The 18,328-nt window shown below is 43.3% G+C and overlaps 1 protein-coding gene and 1 long non-coding RNA gene across 4 annotated transcripts in view; one reads left to right on the forward strand and one right to left on the reverse strand.

Moving 5' to 3' along the window:
• The window catches only part of ABHD5 (abhydrolase domain containing 5, lysophosphatidic acid acyltransferase), a 29,672-nt gene extending 27,452 nt beyond the window's left edge, over window positions 1-2,220 (reverse strand). The window contains exon 1 of one of the 2 annotated variants that reach the window (XM_047098715.1): window positions 2,101-2,220. In XM_047098715.1, coding sequence (XP_046954671.1) covers window positions 2,101-2,147 — 47 coding nt within the window. In that variant the 5' untranslated portion in view covers window positions 2,148-2,220. Of the gene's footprint in view, window positions 1-1,046; window positions 1,264-2,100 lie in introns of those variants that run through there. The other variant, XM_047098716.1, reaches the window with a different exon arrangement.
• A 99-nt stretch (window positions 2,221-2,319) lies between these two features.
• LOC124526027 (uncharacterized) overlaps window positions 2,320-18,328 on the forward strand; it is a 34,882-nt gene continuing 18,873 nt past the window's right edge. Inside the window, exon 1 of one of the 2 annotated variants that reach the window (XR_006965602.1) lies at window positions 2,320-2,637. This is a non-coding gene — a long non-coding RNA (uncharacterized LOC124526027). Of the gene's footprint in view, window positions 2,638-6,337; window positions 6,800-18,328 lie in introns of those variants that run through there. The other variant, XR_006965601.1, reaches the window with a different exon arrangement.

Here is an 18,328-nt window from a genome sequence, read left to right on the forward strand (position 1 = left end):
TGCTAATGGGGTGCCGGTCCCCCTCTCAGGTGCAGTTCCAAATGAAAAACGAACAGTAATACTGCACACACAGGGCTGACCTTAGCTTGAATACGAGCACGTTCAGGCAACGCCTAGCAGGAGCAGGTGGTTGAGCGCCTGCTTGGCCACCCTAGTCTGGACACTGGACCCTGCTCAAGTACAGCGCCAGGAGTACCCAGGAGGCCCGCCTCTGTGTGGGACTGCGGCCGGTCAGCTCCCTACGATTCTTCAGAGTCTGTGCCCACTGATCTGCGGACATCGCCCCAGCCGCCAATTCCTTTCACAGTCGTGTCCCAGAGCCTCAGGCCCCACCACAACACGGAGACCAGAAAGTCCACCTAAACACAGTTTCAGAAGGAGCAAGAAATGTTGCAACAAACTACAGGGGATCAAGCTACCAATCAGGCTCCTACTCGTGTCCACGTGAGGGCATTCCGCATCTTACCTCAACAGGAAGTTCATCAACAAACCAAAACAACGGGCCCACTGATACTGTAAACAAACTCCCTGGGAAGAACCCAGTTTCTAATATTCAAAACTGCCCCCCACCCCGCATCCTTCCAAGTGCACCTGTACTCCACGTGATCTTCTTTCAGGTTACGTGTCGCATGCAACTTTGTCTAGACATCTGCTATCAGAATAGTAAATATATATAGGGATGGGGCCCCGGGGGGCTCAGTTGGTTAAGCCTCGGACTCCTGGCTCAGGTCGGGATCTCAGGGTTCGTGGGCTCCAGCCCTGTGTCCAGCTCTGTGCTGACAGCCAGAGCCGGCCTGGGGTTCTCTCTCTCCACCCCCCGCCTTTGCCCCTCCCCTGCGCTCTCTCTCATTCTCTCAAAATAAATAAATAAGTAAACTTAAAAAAATATATATATATATATATAGGTAAGCACAAAAGTTTATTTTCCAAAAGAAAGTACTACCCTCGAAATAGACGGCGATAATATTCGTAATTTAATTTTTCCGCGAATTAATTGCCGTCAAGGGCATGAACTTCGTTACAGGTGGAAAACCTAGTATGCTCACTGATCGGGTTTCACGCTGGACATCTGCCCTCCCTCCACTTCCACGAAGTTTTCTACAGACGCACGTCCTCGGACGCGCGCACGCACGCCTCCGGCAAGGCCACGACACTCAGAAGCAAAGACCCCTGCTTGAAAGGTTGTTCATTCCGGGGGCGCCCGGGTGGCTCAGTGGGTTGAGCGTCCGACTTCGGCTCAGGTCAGGATCTTGTGGTTTTGTGAGTTCGAGCCCCGCGCCGGGCTCCGTGCTGACAGCTCGGAGCCTGGAGCCTGTTTCGGATTCTGTGTCTCCCTCTCTCTCTGCCCCTCCCCCGTTCATGCTCTGTCTCTCTCTGTCTCAAAAATAAATAAACTTAAAAAAAAAAAAAAGAAAGGCTGTTAATTTTGACCTCGCTACCTGTTAACTTTCTCCTAAGTAGCGACGAATTAAACGCTTCCGGAAACCCAGCCATGTAGCCACGCCCCCAAGCCGCCCTCCCTCGCTGGGCTCCTCCCCTCGGCCCCCGACCCCGGCCACCTCCCGCAGCTCCTCGGGAAACCGTGGGTGCTCCTCCGACGGCCCCAGGGAAGCACCGCCCCTTCCTCCCGGCTCCGGAGGCTCAGTCCCGACCGCACCTCCAGGCGGAACGGCAGTCCCAAGCGAGCGGAGAGCCACAGTCGTTTCCCGCGGCGCGAGGCAGGTGCGGGGACGGCCGGTCACCGCCCGCCGGCCGCCCTCGGGCAGGCGGGGTCAGAGGAGACACCCAGGCCGACGGGCCCGGTTCTGTGGGTGCCGGGCCACCCCGCCGCCAGCCCCGCAGGGACGCTAACGCCGCATCGCGGCGGCCTCTCGGTGCGGGGGGTCCAGCGGGCTCCGGCGCAGCCGGGTCGGCGCCGATGGGCGCCCTCCAGGGGCACAGCTAGGCCGGGGCGTCTCCTCGGGGCGCAGCGCGGTCTCACGCCGGGCCGGACACGGAGAGACCAGGCGGGGTGCGACTCCTCTGCGATGCCGCCCGGCCCGGTCCCGGCCCTCGTGGGGGGCGCGTTCCCGAACCCCACGAAGTCCCCGCCGCACTCACCTCTCGCAGGTGTCCGCCGAGTCCACCTCCTCCTCCTCCGCCGCCATAGCCGTCGTCGTCGCCGCGCGAGCGCCGGACCGCGCCTCCCAGCCGGCTGACTGGCCGACTGAGACACCCGGCGCTGCCGCCGCCCTTAAGGCCACCGCCGCCCGCGCATGCGTCGCCCTCCCACTCACACGACGCGGCGGCGCGAGCGCGCGCCCGGCCATCCCCGCCTACACCCACCAGCTGCGCATGCGTCCCCGGGTCCGGTGTGACCCGGGATGGGCGCTGGGCGGGGCTGTCAACAGAAGCGCTGGTGAGGCTCGCCTGGCCGCGTTTGGTAGTAACCGCTTTCAGTAATGACTTTGTGAATGCATCAAACGCTGGTATTAACTGTCCGCGCTGGGCACTGGGCAGGCATTCTGTCAGTGCCTTGGGACTGAGGCGCGTCACCTTCCCTGGAAGAGCCAAGATAGTATCCGATAGATGCTGCAAAGGCGCATGGAACTGCAGAAATGGAGGGGACTCTGGCCTTCCGCCGGCCCTTCCCTCCAGGTGGGTAGGTAAGGGGAAAGGGTGACTCGGGACCCTCCGTCGGGAATCACTGCCGTGCAGGGACCGGTCTAGGCGCTGCCAGAACCAGCAACTCCGCTTAGCCCCGCGCTCTGGACACACTGGAGGGGTGTAGAGTCAGTAGAGCTCTTGAGGGGGAATCACTAACGTAGATGTAAACATGCTTGAGCTGTTTTCAAGCCTGTAGCCATCAGATACTGTCTGGGATTGTGATTACACCTCTCCGTATTGCAGGGGCCGAGGGCAGGATGCCCCAAGTGTGCTACTTTGGCGTATTGATTATTTCAAATACGTTACTTAAGAGACCACCTGTGTAGGAAGGACACTCAGACCCTCCTCTGTCCCCTGAAAACAGGAAATCAATCGGCACGTGAAAGGTACCCTCTTTGTATCAGGAGATAAGGAGCCATCCTTATCACCAGAAATGTAGAGCCAAGAAGGCTTTATAAACAACCCTTGCTACTTTTTACTAATTTACTACCCCAGCCCACATTCTGTTTAGAATTCCTTACTAATTGAAGCTTCCAAAGTTAGGTTTTCTATATCCTGTCAATTCTTCACAGATCTATTGTCTCCGTCTGGAAAGTATAAAACCTTCCTGCTTTGGTCATTTCTTTAGGCCTCAATTTCATGATTTGGCCTCTGTAATAAAATGTTGGATTTTTTTTCTCCTGCCAATCTGTCTCATGTAAATTTAATTCTTAGTCCAGTTGGAAGACCTGTGGGTAGAGAAGAATTTTTCATCCATCCTTATCTACTGTGTGCCTGCTGTGTGTCGCTCTGTTTTAGGAGCTGAGAAACAATGTATTGAAAATGTCTGAGAGCAGATCTCCCAACGTTCCAGGACAACCTGGGGCCCTATTTCCAAATCCACTTCCTTTTGGTGACCCACTAACCACTTAACCTTGAGCAAGCATGTTTTTGTTAGATCACCAGCCCCTGCTTTGTCCAATCAGATAGTCAGGTGTGACATTTTTAAGGCAAGTACGTGGCCTGTTCTCAATGCTATTCCCCAGCTGTGGCATCTGAAAAACTAAATGCAGCCGTTATATCACCACGACTAAATGTACCATACAGGTTGATGACTGGTGCCCCACTGGTTCCAAGGTGGGCTTTAATTTCTAGCCCACCCCACCCCCTAGCAGGGATTTTTTTTTTTTCCTCCTTAAAATGCTATCACAGGAACCTGGATCTTTCTCCAAAGTCTGCCAAGCAGGCACTAGCAAACCAGAGTGAGGCTGAGGCATGGAGGGTTTTCCGAGGGCCCCAATGGCCTTGCTGACTTATACATGTTTATAAAGTGCTGTAATTAAACAAAGTGAGAAAGTGAGTATGGTAGGGAGATAATAAGAAGGACATAGGATAGTAAGGGAAATGGTGCCTGGGTCAAGGGAAGGGCCTGGACATCAGCTGTTTTGACCTTAGGGGAAAAAAATCACATGACTAGGGCTTCTTAGACTCTAACCTGCATGCAAACTTCCTGGGGGATATTTTTTAATTGCAGATTCCAATTCTGTAGGTCTGGTATGTGGCCTGATTATTAACTGACATTCTCTCTCTTTTTTTTAATGTTTATTTATTTTTGAGAGAGAGAGCACAAGTGGGGGAGGAACAGAGAGAGAGAGACACAGAATCTGAAGCAGGCTGGAGGCTCTGAGCTGTAAGCACAGAGCCTGATGCAGGGCTTGAACTCACAAGCTGTGAGATCATCACCTGAGCTGAAGTCAGAAGCTTAACCGACTGAGCCACCCAGGCACCCTGCGATTCTGTATTTCTAATCAGCTCCCAGTGATGCCTCTGGTCTTGCTATATGGGTCAGCACATGGCCCTTTAAATAACAAAGCTCTAGAGCAGCCACTAGAACTTTCTGCAGTGATGGAAACAGTCTAAATCTTACTGTCCAGTAAAGTAGCCATGAGGCACGTGTAGCTATAGAGCATTTAAAATTTGGTTTGTGTGACTGAGTTTTTTACTTTAATTAACTTAAACTTAAAAACCCACATGTAGCCAATGGCTACCATGTTGGACAGCAAGGTCTAGATTGTATACTCCTTATCTATGAAAATGAGAGTTTGAAACTGGATGATTTTCTATATTCCTTTTGGTGTCCGATGGTCCCAAGTTGTTTTCAAGGTGTGTGTAGAGGGAGGGGATGGATGAGGGAGCAAGATGTTACAGATGTCACAATTTGGTATGAAGGACTAGGGATCAAGGGCTCTACCATGGTGGGGTGGCGGAAGCGGGCCATGGTCACCTAAGGGAGGGATTCTAGAACTCAGCGGTAGAATTGCCCTCCAGAGACAAGAGACTCTGAGTAGCCAATGAATGTCGGTTGAACTCTTCAAAAGCAGATAAAAGGCCTTCTTTAGCAAGATACAAATGCCAGGCCATAAAGGAAAAGAGCAAGTAATATAACCACATCAAAATTTAAAGTTTCTGTGTGGAAAAAAAAAAGACACACAATGAAACACAATGCAGAAAGTTGAAACAGACCTGGGTTTAATGTCTTCAATATATAAAGAAAAATTAAATGATAAAAAAATATAAAATAGATTTTTAAAATCCTTCTCAAAAAACTCTCAAGTCATGCACAGACACAAGATGCCTATACTCATCTGGGATCAAGAGAATGGAAATTCAAACCATGATGACATAACTAAAAAAGGTTCATGGTACTAAATATTGTCAAGAACCTGGCTCGATGGGGAATACTTCCACCCAGTCCATGGGAGTGCCAATTGATACAGCTGTTTGGAAAACAGTTTGGAAGTGACCTGTTTAAAAAATGTAAAATGAATATACCTTCTGACCAAGCAATTTAATTTCTGGAAGCCCAGCCCCTCTCATGTGCGTATAGAGATACATAAAAGGATGTTTCAGTATTTTAATAGTAAGAAGAAGGAGAAGAAGAAGAAGAAGAAAAGAAAGAGAAGAAAAAGAAAACGAAATAAGAATGCCCATGATTAAATAAATTCTGATACCCCCATAATATGAAATGCCTTGACAGCAATTAATAAAAATGAGGTAAATCTGTATTCACTAATTTGGAAAGCTCTCCAGAACATACTGATATGTAAAAAAAGCAAAATCCGTGAAATATGAGCCAAAAGTTGGTTCTTTGAGATTAATAAAATTGGTAAACTCCTAGCTAACTAATCAAGAAAAAAAAAACAAAAATAGAAATGAAGGCTACAGATTTGGGAAAGAGGATGTGACTACAGATCCTACCAACATTAGGATGATAATGAGGCAGTATTACAAACAGCTTTATGCCAATGAATTTGACAACTTAGATAAAATAGACAAGATTTTATCTTAAGTTAGAGAACATAACTTACCAAAAACTGACAGGATAAAATAAGAAACTTGAATAAAATTAAATTAAATTAAATTAAAGTTAAAATAATGGTGTCAAAACCCTTTAAGAAAAAAAGAAACTTGAACAACTCAATATTTATTTTTAAAAACGTGAATAGGGGTGCCTGGGTGGCTCAGTCAGTTGAGCGTCCGACTTCGGCTCAGGTCATGATCTCGCAGTTCATGAGTTCGAGCCCCACGTCGCACTTTGTGCTGGCAGCTGAGAGGCTGGAGCCTGCTTCAGATTCTGTCTCTCCCTCTCTCTCTGCCCCTTCCCCGCTCATACTCTGCCTCTCTCTGTCTCTCAAAAATGAGTAAAAGTTAAAAAAAATTTTTTTTACGTGAATATATAATTTTTGAAAACGTCCTACATAGAAACATTTTTTTTTTTGAAGAATTAATCTCCCCCAAGGATGGAGTAAGATGGTCATAAATTCTTTACTCCTTCTCACACTGAAAGTTGGAGGCTATTTTCTCTCCCCTTCGGTCTGAGCTGAGATTTGTCGGGACCAGTAAAATGTTTCAGAAATGATGCTGTAATTTCCGAGTCTGGGACTTAAGAGATCTGTGGCTTCAGTGTTTACCAATTCGTGTTAATTCCTCTCGAAAGTCCGACTACCCCGTGACCACCACGCTGTGAGGAAACTCTGCTGACCATGCGGCACCAGACTTCTTAAGATTTCTGGCCCAGCCTCTGCTACTGAATGCCCCCAAGTGAATGACACCAACCGACAACACGTGGATTAAAATATCTGCCCAGACGAGCTTAAGTTCCTGACAGAGAACGGTAAAAACAAAATAATGGTTGTTTCAAGCCACTGTATTTTGAGGTCGTTTGTTATATAGCAATAGGCAATTGAATCACCTCTGCATCCCACGGGGATAACGCTTTACCTCACCAATGTGTGACGCTGCTATTTCATAGAGGAAATTAAGTAGTTGATTTATTGAGTTCAAGACTTTTTTCACCGTTTTTTTCACTTTTTGTTTTGAGGTAATTGCAGGTTTACATGCAGTGGAAAGAATCTGGCGCGATCCCATGCATCCTTTACAGTTTTCCCTTGCGGTAACATGATGCAAAACTGTAGTTCAACATCACAACCAGGATATTAACACTGACGTAAAAAAGACATAGGACATTTCCATCATCACAAGGGTCCCTTGTGTTGCCGTTTTGTAGCCACACCCACTTCCCTCCTGCACACACACCACACCCCTCCATCCTTAACCTCTGGTTAACAACTAACTTGCCTCTATGGTTTGGTCCCTTCAAGAAACTTCTGTAAATGGAATCATACAATAGGTAGCCTTTTGAGATTGACTTGTTTCTCTCGGCATAACTCCCTGGAGATTTATTGACGTTGTCAAATGTGTTAGTAGCTTGCTCCTTTTTATAGCTGAATACTATTCCATGGTTGGATATACCACCGCTTGTTTAACCATTCACCTATTGAAGGACATCTGGGTTATTTCCAGTTTGAACCTTACAAATAAATCTACCATAAAAATTCATGCACAGGTTTTTGTGTGAACTGAAGTTTTCATTTTTCTGGGATAAATGACAATGCAATTGCCAAGTCACAGTTGCATGTTTAGTTTTTTAAGAAGCTGCCAGACTCTTCCAGAGCGTCTGTACCATTTTTTGTTCCCACCAGCAAAACGTAATTGATCTAGTTTCTGCACACCCTCACCAGCATTTGGTGGCATCTCTGTTTTTATTTTAGCCATTCTGATAGGTGTATAGTGATGTCCCCTTGTGGTTTTAATTTGCATTTCCCTGATGACTAGTGATGCTGAGCAACTTTTCCCATGCTTATCTGCCATCCATGTATCCTTTTCAATGAAATGTCTGTTCATGTGTCTTGCCCATTTTCTAACTGTTGAGTTTTAAGAACTTATTACGTTCTCTAGATGCTGGTCCTTTGTCAGATATATGGTCTGCAAATATTTTCTCTCGTATGCAGTTTGTCTTCTCATCCTCCTCACGTGGGCTTTTTCAGAACAGAGATTTTAATTTAATGAAATCCAATGTATTGATTGTTTTGAGGGCTTATGCTTTGATGTTGTCTAAGAACTCTTTGCCTAACCTGAGCTCCCAAGATTTTCTCCTTTGTCCTTTTCTAAAAGTTTCATGGTTTTCATGTTACATTAAGTCCATGATTCATTTTGAGTTAATATTTGTGTAAGGAAAGAGGTTTGGGTCAGGGGTGCTGTTTGTTTATTGCTGATGGCTATCTAATGGCTCCGGGACAGATGGTACCACAGATAGTTTTTGACATACTGCTCGGTAGTCTCTTGTGCTCTTACGAAGGACATATGATGGGTGAACAATGGTAGACATTTTTCAGGGTAAGGAGACTTGCAGGGGTGGATATGAAGGTGTGGTGCTTAAACCCCCTTTCAAGGAAGGGCTTCTTATCCCAGCTGCTGTGAGAGTTTCAGTGGAACAGCTTTCAGTCCTTTCAGGGAACACTCTACCTACAAAGAGCCACCTCACCAAGGTCATGCCACTCTAAGTAAAAGTCCCATCTAATGATGGCTGGAGGTAGGACTACAAAGGACCAACCATTTCCTCCCAAAATGGGATGATTCAGCTGAGCCTGTTAAACTCCAGAACTCCTTGTGGCTGTGGTCAAGCCTGCATCATAGCTCGACTTCTTCCCGGTCTCACTGACCTCCTCCTTTCCGTGGATGTTGATCCCAGGGCACTCCTGGAACATTAAACCCTGTCTCAGACACTGCTTCCTGCAGAAGCCAAATTGTGACACTTGTTTTCATTTGTATCTAATGATAAGCAAGGCATTTGGCTTAGGTGTTGACAAGTGAAAAGGTTACAACTTGGTGGGTTTTACACTATGATTATAGAAGCCAAGTCACGGTGGGAAAACCTTCCTTAGGAAATCTACTCTCAGCATGCAGCACTACAAATGAGGAAAGGAATCTGAAAGGTAGGGAGAGGACAGATGTGCGAGGTAAGATTAGCACATGCATGCATGCATAAGAGAGAGAAAGATCACGAGTGAGATAGAGTGAGACCTGCAAGATGCTGTCTCCTCTGTCACCATGGTTCATAGTGGTTCCAGCACTAGGAAGGAGATGTGTAGGGCAGTGTCCAGAAGTGCAGCAGGGCCAAATCTCCCCATCAACATTTGATCAAAAGTCAGAGAGTTATGAGCCGGAACATAATCCCCAAACTAGTACCGCCTCCGATTCTGATGTCCTTCTCATATTTTTATGACTCCTTAGAAAGCCCAGACTCAGAGAAAAGAAGTCATTGGGCATGATTGTCCAGTTTCAGATTCCAGTGCCAGTGAAGGTGGAGACAGGGAAAAGAGGGGAAAGGAAAATGCCACAGGGGCTGGCATTCAATTTCCAGTCATGGCTTCCCCTGGCCCCAGGAAATTTGAAGTCATGTGATTTGGGGAGCGAAGTTTAATGGTGTTTCTTTCCTCCACCTTCCGTGTCACTTGATTATAATAGAAGAAACCTAGGTTTTTATTTTCAGTAGAATCAGTGTTTCTTAAAACATTTTTTCCTACCATATTTCAGATCTTTTAACCCTTATTTTCCTTCTGGTTGTTTTTTTCTTATCGGCGCATGCTGAAATATTAAGCATCCTCATAAATCAGGAGAATGCCCTCCAAAATGTTGACATTGAAAATGTCAGTTGCCTTTATGTGTTTGAACTTCTGTGAGCAAAACCCTTCTACGTAGTCTTTATTTATGCCCCGAGCATGTGTAGCAGGGGCAGGCTTATACAGTAGCAAGAAGCGTTCATACCCATAATTGCCTCTGACATTAATGTTGCCTCTTTATTCACCCCCCTCACCATTTTGCAAATGCATCCTTCAGTTTAATACAGCTTATTGAGTATCCATTCCATTTAGTCGGCACTTGTGGCAGAAAGCAAACAGCAACTGGTATCTTGGCTCTGTTACATTTTCTGACAAGTGGAAAATATCTGTTTGTGATGCAATAAATACTTGGTTCTAAGTAATTCAGCAAATTGGCTTATTTAGCTTCAGCTCTGCGGGGATGCACAGAGGGAACAGTTTTTACCCATCATTGATTCTACACTGAAATACGTTGATTGTCTATGCCCACAGCTGGAAGAATTTTGTGGTGGTATGAGTGAATGAGCAGTTAGTGGAAAGGCTGTTCTAAGTCATTGCAAAACCAGCAGTAACCTTATTGCTTATGTACATGGCTGGAGCCAGCCGGCTCTTATCAGTTGGTGAGTCTATTGTTAAATATTCAGGAATTTTTGAGCTGGATGTGAAACCTTGGAACTTTGAAACTGGGGACTATTTATGCCACAGAAATTGGCAATCATTTGAAATCAGGGCTTTTTGGTTTTTTGTTTGTTTGTTTGTTTGTTTAAGATCCGGTTTATCAACACTCCATTGCCTACTATACCGTAACATAGGCGAGTTACAAAGGAGGTGGCAGGTGAAGAAATTGAGGTTTCCCAAGAAAATGAATAAACCCAAGTAAACTAAAACTACACAAGAAACAGATGACAAAATTGTAACAACTTTGTGTAATGGTCAAGGTATACATAAGCATATTTAAACACTTAAAAGGTAGAGATCTGATTATTAAATCAAGCAGGTATAGTAATGATTCATGGAAGTGAGTCTCAAATAAGGCTTGTTTTCTTTTAAGTTGAGGTATACAGCACAAGTCATAATAATTACCACAAAGTGAACACCCCCACATAAGCACAATCCAGATGATTGAGGAAATTTTGCAGGAGAAAAAGGGACACTCTAGGAAAGAGTAATGGAATAGGCAATCCAGGTAGGCATGCAACAGAAAAAAACACCTATAGCTCCGTGACAGATATTTGAGCTTTAAGAATTTCAGTTAGATAATATAACCGGCTCTGGATTTTTATTTTGTTTTAATATCAAGATACTACAGATCAATTTATGAAGACTTTTTTTTAGCTGTGCTGATGCATATACACTTAATAGCCAAATTTAGGACATTTCTTTGCATAACTCTTCTCCTTTGAGATTTGAAGGTATTGCTTAGCTATCCTCCCCTCTAAGTATAGCCTCGGATATAATGTACCTTTGACCCTTAAACAATATAGGCTTGAACTGAGTGGGCCCACTTATATGCAGATTTTTTTCAATAAATACAGTAGAGTGCTATAAACATGTTTTCCTTATGATTTTCTTAACATTTTCTTTTCTCTAGCTTACTTTTTCTAGGAACAAAGTATATAATCCGTGTGACGTACAAAATACGTGTTATGTATATAACTTTATATTATCAGTAAGGCTTCTGACCAACAATAGGTTATTTGTAGTTGAATTTGGGGGGAGCCAAAAGTTGTACATGAATTTTAACTGTGCAGGGGGTCAGTACCCCTAACCCCCACTTGTTCAAGGGTCAACTAATTTCTTCACTTGCCGCAGGGGAAATGGATTATTATGAAATATCTTTCAAGTTCAGTAGCATATCCAGTATGTATATTGCTATCTGCTACTTTTGCATTAACTCGCCAGTCTCCCAAAATAACATTTAAACCATCGTTTACGTGCATGTGTGCAATTCTTGTTGGGGGGGGGATGTTGTATATTAAAAGTGATCATTTTAATGATAATCAACACATGTAGTTTTACCAGATTGAGTCTATCGTTTTTTATCATAAACAGTTTTTCTGTGCAATAAAACCTTTCAAACAAAAATTACAGTGTAGCATGTGATTATGCTGAAATGATCTACCAAAACGATTATACCCTCTTAGCGAACCCATCCTATAAGCCTTGTTTTCCTTCCTGGCATCCAGCAGAGCGTCCAGTTCTCCACATAGCAATCTGGTCACAGACCATTGCAGGAACATCAGGGTACTTGTCAGCAGCTGCAGTTGGCTATATTTCTGTTAATGTGCTTGCCAGTTTTCACTGGGGGTGATCCTATCTCACCTGAAGTATAATAGTTCCTGGAGAATAGAGATATGTTCTCCACTTCCTTTATAATTCCCAGAAGTACTTAGAACTATGCTGTAATCTATATACTGTGAGGACCAAATAAACCCTGCTTGTTGACGGAGTTACAGCTCAGGTGTAAGTACCACCTGCAAGGAATTAAAAATGCTACCTGATTAAGCTGATTGATCTTTCCACCATTCTTAACAGTTAATATTATTTCCATGAAACAAATGGGAAATCAGGGAATAGAGAGGTTCTGTTACCTACCACAACTCTACAGAGAACCGGTAGCAAGAGCCAAGAGTACTTTTCTCTCTTTGTATCATATGCCCTATGTTGGTGGTGACTGTCCCATGAGGTGGTGATGGGTTGATAAATGGCTGTCCCACCATATGCCCCCTCCTCCCATAGCTAAGGCGATCTCGGGGTTGTGTTTCTGGCAGTGGTGTAGATTTGCTTCCAGTTGAAAAGAGTAATGTAGCTGTTATGAAATTGACAAGACTAGCTTTGTTGGCCTTCTTAGTGTAGGGTAATAACCACCGAGCTACCAGCCAAAAGTGTAATTTAAAGCCATAAGGCAACTGTCACCAGCAGGGGCTCTGTTCCCATTGCCAGTCAACCCATCCAAGTAATGCTCTAATCAGTAAATTAGAACAGCTGAGACCTCAGTTATCAACCAAATTTGTAAATCAGCTATTCACTTGGGCCATTTAATTATAAGAATGCTGAATCCACTCTTTTTATCCAGTTCCACTTCTGAGGACTGGATCAAATGGATTATTTTTCACCCTAATTGGAAACTTGGAAATCAAGTTGGTCCAGTCATAGAAACATTATGAAAAATACCACCAAAGTTTAGGCTAGAAAGTTTAGGCTCTTAACTACAAATCTCCCAATCTAAATCTCCACATTTAGGCCCCAGAATTTCATTTAAAAATCAGCTAAAAATATGCTTTGATTATGATAGATAGACAGATAGATAGATAGATAAACAGACTAATATCCATGACAGATGGATATATAAATAGATATAAAGATATGCAGCTATAACCTCTTTCTTTTTTTTTTCTCCTCCTATCTCGTCAGCATAACGGTAATTTATTTGGTCAAAAAAAATGAAAACAAAGCAATTATCACTCTAGGTAAAATATACAGGATTTCAGTTGAATTCCAAAGCAAAAGAGAATTTAGGTATCTTGCATAAATGTTTAGCCATTTTTACAACTTACAGAATATTGATTGCCAGGTTTAGTTACCAGTTGGATCTCCTAAACCCCAAATAAGATATTTCAGCCTCCATGCAACTTCAGTTCTTAAACTTTTCCTTTAATAGTTTGAATTATCACTGCAATTTAGCCTTTACTCAAGTGTAAGACCTTTTTTTCTCTTGAAAGAAAGAAAACAAAGAGGTGTTAAATATTTCCTTTTGAATTATTCGTCAGTGCTCAAAATACAGGTTTAATTCAAAACCAGTGTTTGCACTGTGAATAACATATCAGGATTTGAATTAAAAAACATTGAGTCTATGAAAGAAACACAGTGTTGTTTTAAATTATGGCTTCTTTAAAATATAAATGACTTAAAATTACATTGATATAAATTTTTAAATGTATTGAAAAACAAAAAAAAAACAGTTAAATATGTAACACTAAAAGCACATACTAGAATCTCTTTATACTTGTATAATTAAATATCCCTGAGTTGGGAAATATAAAAGTAAAAATTTCTCATAGCAATCAGTTCCCTATGTTGCTCACAAAGAGACCATTACCCAACTTTACCTATAACGATTTGAACAAAATAATAAACGTTAAGCTAGTAAATTGAATTCTCAGAGTTGGAGCTATAGTCCAACAGTAGATCCTATGGATTTTACTAGTGACTCATACTCTGTTCTTGAGCAGAAGCAATATGTGTTTAGAAGGTGTTGATAGAAGGAAAGGTAAATGAAAAGGGAGGCAGAAAAGAAGTAAATAAAGAGAAGTGTCTTGCCTTTTCTGTAATAAACTGCCCTAAGAATCACCATGCTAGAAGGCCAAGATTTTTCTTTAAAACCAAAAAAAAAAAAAAAAACCCACAAAAAACAAAAAGGACATTGCCTTTTCATTTTAAAACCCTTTTTCCAGCAAAATATACATATAGAAAAGTACACAAAACAAACAACTAGCCCAAAGCTTTATTATACAGTGAACGTTCATGTTATTATCACAAGGGTCAAGAAATGGAACATTTCCACGTTCCCAAAACCTCCCTTGTATGCCACTCAATCATTGCTCCAAATCTCTAAAGTTAACTCCTCTCTTAAGTTTTAACACCATAGTTTCATTTTGCCTGGTCTTAACTTTGCATAAACAGCTTCATAAAGAATGTGAGCTTTGGTATCTGGCTTCTTTCATACAACACTCATCCATGTGATTGCAATTTCCTACAGATGTTCATGTCCATTGTCAAAAGACATCACAATGTATTGATCTGTGCTATTGCCCTTTCTTTGATGACTGACTTTGTGACCTTAGAGCTGTTTGAATAGTTTATTAGCTTGTGTATTAGCTTCGTGTGCCTTGATGACCTATCCTTTCCCATGGGCTTTAAAAATACACCTTTATTTAAGATATATTAGCCTTGATCAAATTCTCAAAAGGGAAGTTTTTTTTTTTTTTTAATTTTTTTTTCAACGTTTTATTTTATTTTTGGGACAGAGAGAGACAGAGCATGAACGGGGGAGGGGCAGAGAGAGAGGGAGACACAGAATCGGAAACAGGCTCCAGGCTCTGAGCCATCAGCCCAGAGCCTGATGCGGGGCTGGAACTCACGGACCGCGAGATCGTGACCTGGCTGAAGTCAGACGCTTAGCCGACTGCGCCACCCAGGCGCCCCAAAAGGGAAGTTTTAAAACTAATATTTCCAAAATAAGTTGTACTATTGTTAATTATTTCATATTATTTCCAAGGACTATTTAAATAGCAACAGTTGTATGCTTTTGCCTGGATGAAAAGGGGAGTGGTAGGCAAAGGAGACGGAAGAAAACTCAAAATACAAATGCAAAATACTTACTTATAACCCTAGGAAGAAACATCAGACTACTCAGATTGAATACACATCTTACAGGAAAGAGCTAAGGGCTATGTAATGTGTTGAAAGCTTTCAATGTTTCCACACAGTAAATAAAAACATAGCTGCTTTCAAAGATGGGATTTGTGAGGCACTGACACTCTCTGTATCAGTTCGGTTCTTTGGCTTCAATCACAGTAACTCCCTTGAGCCGTCTTAAGCAGGAAGAAAAATGGACCTAAAGGAACCCAAGGGCAATAGGGTTCAAGGGAGACTGGGTAATGAGGTCAGCCTCTAATGAGGTCAGAGCCTGGAAAGACATCCTCAGCAGCCACTTGTAGCAAGCAGAATCCACCAGTCCTACCAGTCGGATGGAATGAAACTAGTTTTCAGTTTCTTTATTCCTCAGCTCAAGGTTCGGATTTAAGGAGGGAGCAAAGAAATTGCTTTGACTTGGGTCAGCTACTTTCCCTTTAGCTGGGCAGAGGGGGTAGTGGAAGGAGGAGAACTTCAGCGATAGTCCCACGAGACCTTACGCAGTGGCTGGAAGGTAATCATAATGAAGGTAACGAAGGGGCGGATAAGAAAGAGAAATGGATACAGAGAAGCTCGAAACCACCAAAACCTACTGCATGCTCCTACAAAACAACTCCCATTTTGGATCCAACATGGGCCAATGGCAATCGAGTCCTCTGCTTTATGGACACAGTTTGGGAAATGCACAGTTTTTGGCTTTATTGCCCGCCCCCCCCCCCCCCCCCCCCGTCTTCAGGCTTGTGGATCGTTGGGATTACTTCTATTTCTAGACTTTATGTCTGGGCATCTCTGTCCTGAGTTTTAAAAATTAAAATACGGGCGCCTGGGTGGCTCCGTCAGTGAAGCGTCTGACTTTGGCTCAGGTTGTGATCTTGCCGAGTCCGCAGAGCCGGTTGAGGATCCTCTGTCCCTCTCTCTCTGCCCCTCCCCTGGACGCGCACGCGCGCGCACTCTCTCAAAAATAAAATAACCATTTTTAAAAAAGAAAAATAATTAAAATAAAATAAAAACCGGAAGTTGCAAAAAGTCAGTGGAACTCCTTGGAGAAGAGCAGGAGGAGAAGGAATCCTCACGATTGTCACGCTTCTGTGAGTTGCACCTCATCATTCTCAGAATGGAAAGTTTCATTTATTTTTGGATGAGGAGTATATTCCCATCTAAGGTTCTGTTTACAAAAATGCTGATAAAAAGATGGAAAGGAAGGCCTTGCCCTTTAGGCTCTGTTACCCGTAGAGACTGAAAGCCCTTTCCTTTTATCGGAATCGTTGCATGAGATTTAAAAAAAAAAAAAATGTCTCTCTGATCGCTGTATACTGACTGGTAAAAAGAAAATGATTGTTGGAAGATTTTTCTAATTCAAACAGGCATTACAGAGTCTGTGATCACTGTGCCTCATGGAGTTAATCTGAAAAAAATATAAAAGTCAGTGTGGCCAAAGTAACATCCATCATCCCTGGTGCCTCGGGCTGTAATTCACTGAATTGTTTTGCTTAGAGCAAACTGCCATTTGTGAGTTTGTAGACATCGGGAAGAAAAATCCAAGCGCTACGCCCATGGAGTGAAGTCAGAGGCCGGGCCAGTTTTTTTCCCATCAGTCCTGTGCACTGGTTGCTTATGGAAGGCACCCATTCTGAGTAGTCCCTGCCTGTCCTGGCAGCGGGATTTCGGTGAGCATGGTCATCCGCCCTCTCCATCTTTTGGCTCTTCCATACTCAGAGCAGGGGAACAGAAGAATATAAGGAAAATGGTAGAGAGTGTTCACCTGGCCGGCAGCATTTGTGTTACCGGTTCTCACCTGACTGACGTTGGCCAGATGTCCTGGCTGCCACGACACTGTCGGCTCTCTCCTGAGAAGCACTGGTAGTTTGTTGCAGACCTCAACCCAAGCGACCTCCGTCCCAACATTTCCTGATGTAGACAATGTTAACTTTCAGTTAGAGATTCATCCCGGTAAACCCACACACCCTATGAATTCTATCCCCATCCAAAAATCTATAGTGCTTGCCTGAGATGTTGTTCAGGGGTGGAGAAAGGAGACCCACACTGAGTATTCTAAAGACACGAATAAAGTGAAAGCCAGTTGTTATTTGTACCCCCCCCCCCCTCCTGCTTTGGGGTGTGAATAAGAGGCAGAGTAAACCTACACGTGTGACCTATGGTGGCAAATTGCAAAAAACCCTCTCAATCCAGCTCAAACGATAATCAAATGTATAGAGTCATAGCTTGAAGCCCAGAAGAGGGGCTTCAGGGCTGACTAAATCTGGTGGCTCCGGCTCCATTTCCCTGTAATCCTCTCTTCCCTGCCCTTTCCTGGTGTCAGCTGCGTCTTCAGAGACGTTGGAGATGACTGCAAAGGTCTGGGCTCCTGTCCAAACGTGCGAAAGGCCGGGGAAAGAGTTGATGCTTCTAGAAGCTGCACCAAAGACCCTGGTAAACTGTTCTTTGCATCTCACTGACCTGTATTGTCATGATTACCTAGGTATCATGCATTCAGCCAAGTTCTGTCCGAGGGGTTGGTAGATCAGCTTTTCCTGAATAGTGGGGCTTCATGGGATTCTAGGAATGAAGAGAGAACAGATTCTGGGTACCAATGTTCACTCTAGTATCCTCCCCCAAACAATTGTAATGGCTAGGTCTCATCTCTTATTGTTAGGCACTTGGATTGTTTCTAGTTTTTCACAAAAATTCACAAGGACACATAACCCTGTACATATTCTTTTGAATACCTCTTGCATTATTTCTTGGAATGTAATTCTAGAAAGGGAATTGCTCAAAATATTAACGTTTCTAAGCATTTGATTTATATTGCCACATTGCCCTCAACCCCATTATTCCAAGTTACACTCCCACCAGAAGGGTATGAGAATCGTACTTTTCCACATATTCACCAGCCATGGGTATTATACTTTTTAAAACTCTTCACCAATGCATTGGGTGAGAGAGGCATTTTGTTGTGCTTTAATCAGCATTTCTTGAACTATCAGTAAATATTAATATTTTTATATGTGTTTGTTGGCCAGTTCTATTTCTTATCTTGTAAACTGCTCATTTTCTTTATCTACATTTCTGTTAAAGTATTGATAATTTTCTTACTGATTTTAACCATTTTTATATATTTTAAAATTTTTTTAATTTTATTTTTTAAATCTTTTTTTAAGTTTATTTATTTATTTTTTGAGAGAGAGAGAGAGAGAGAGAGAGAGAATAATGGAGGGGCCGAGAGAGAGAGGGAAAGAGAGAATCCCAAGCAAGCTCTGCATTGTCAGCGCAGAGCCCGATGTGGGGCT

The sequence above is a fragment of the Lynx rufus genome, unplaced genomic scaffold, assembly GCF_022079265.1.
Source record: "Lynx rufus isolate CCGP_SWC_20201006 ecotype Redwood Valley unplaced genomic scaffold, mLynRuf1.p SCAF_5, whole genome shotgun sequence".
Taxonomy (NCBI): Eukaryota; Metazoa; Chordata; class Mammalia; order Carnivora; family Felidae; genus Lynx; species Lynx rufus.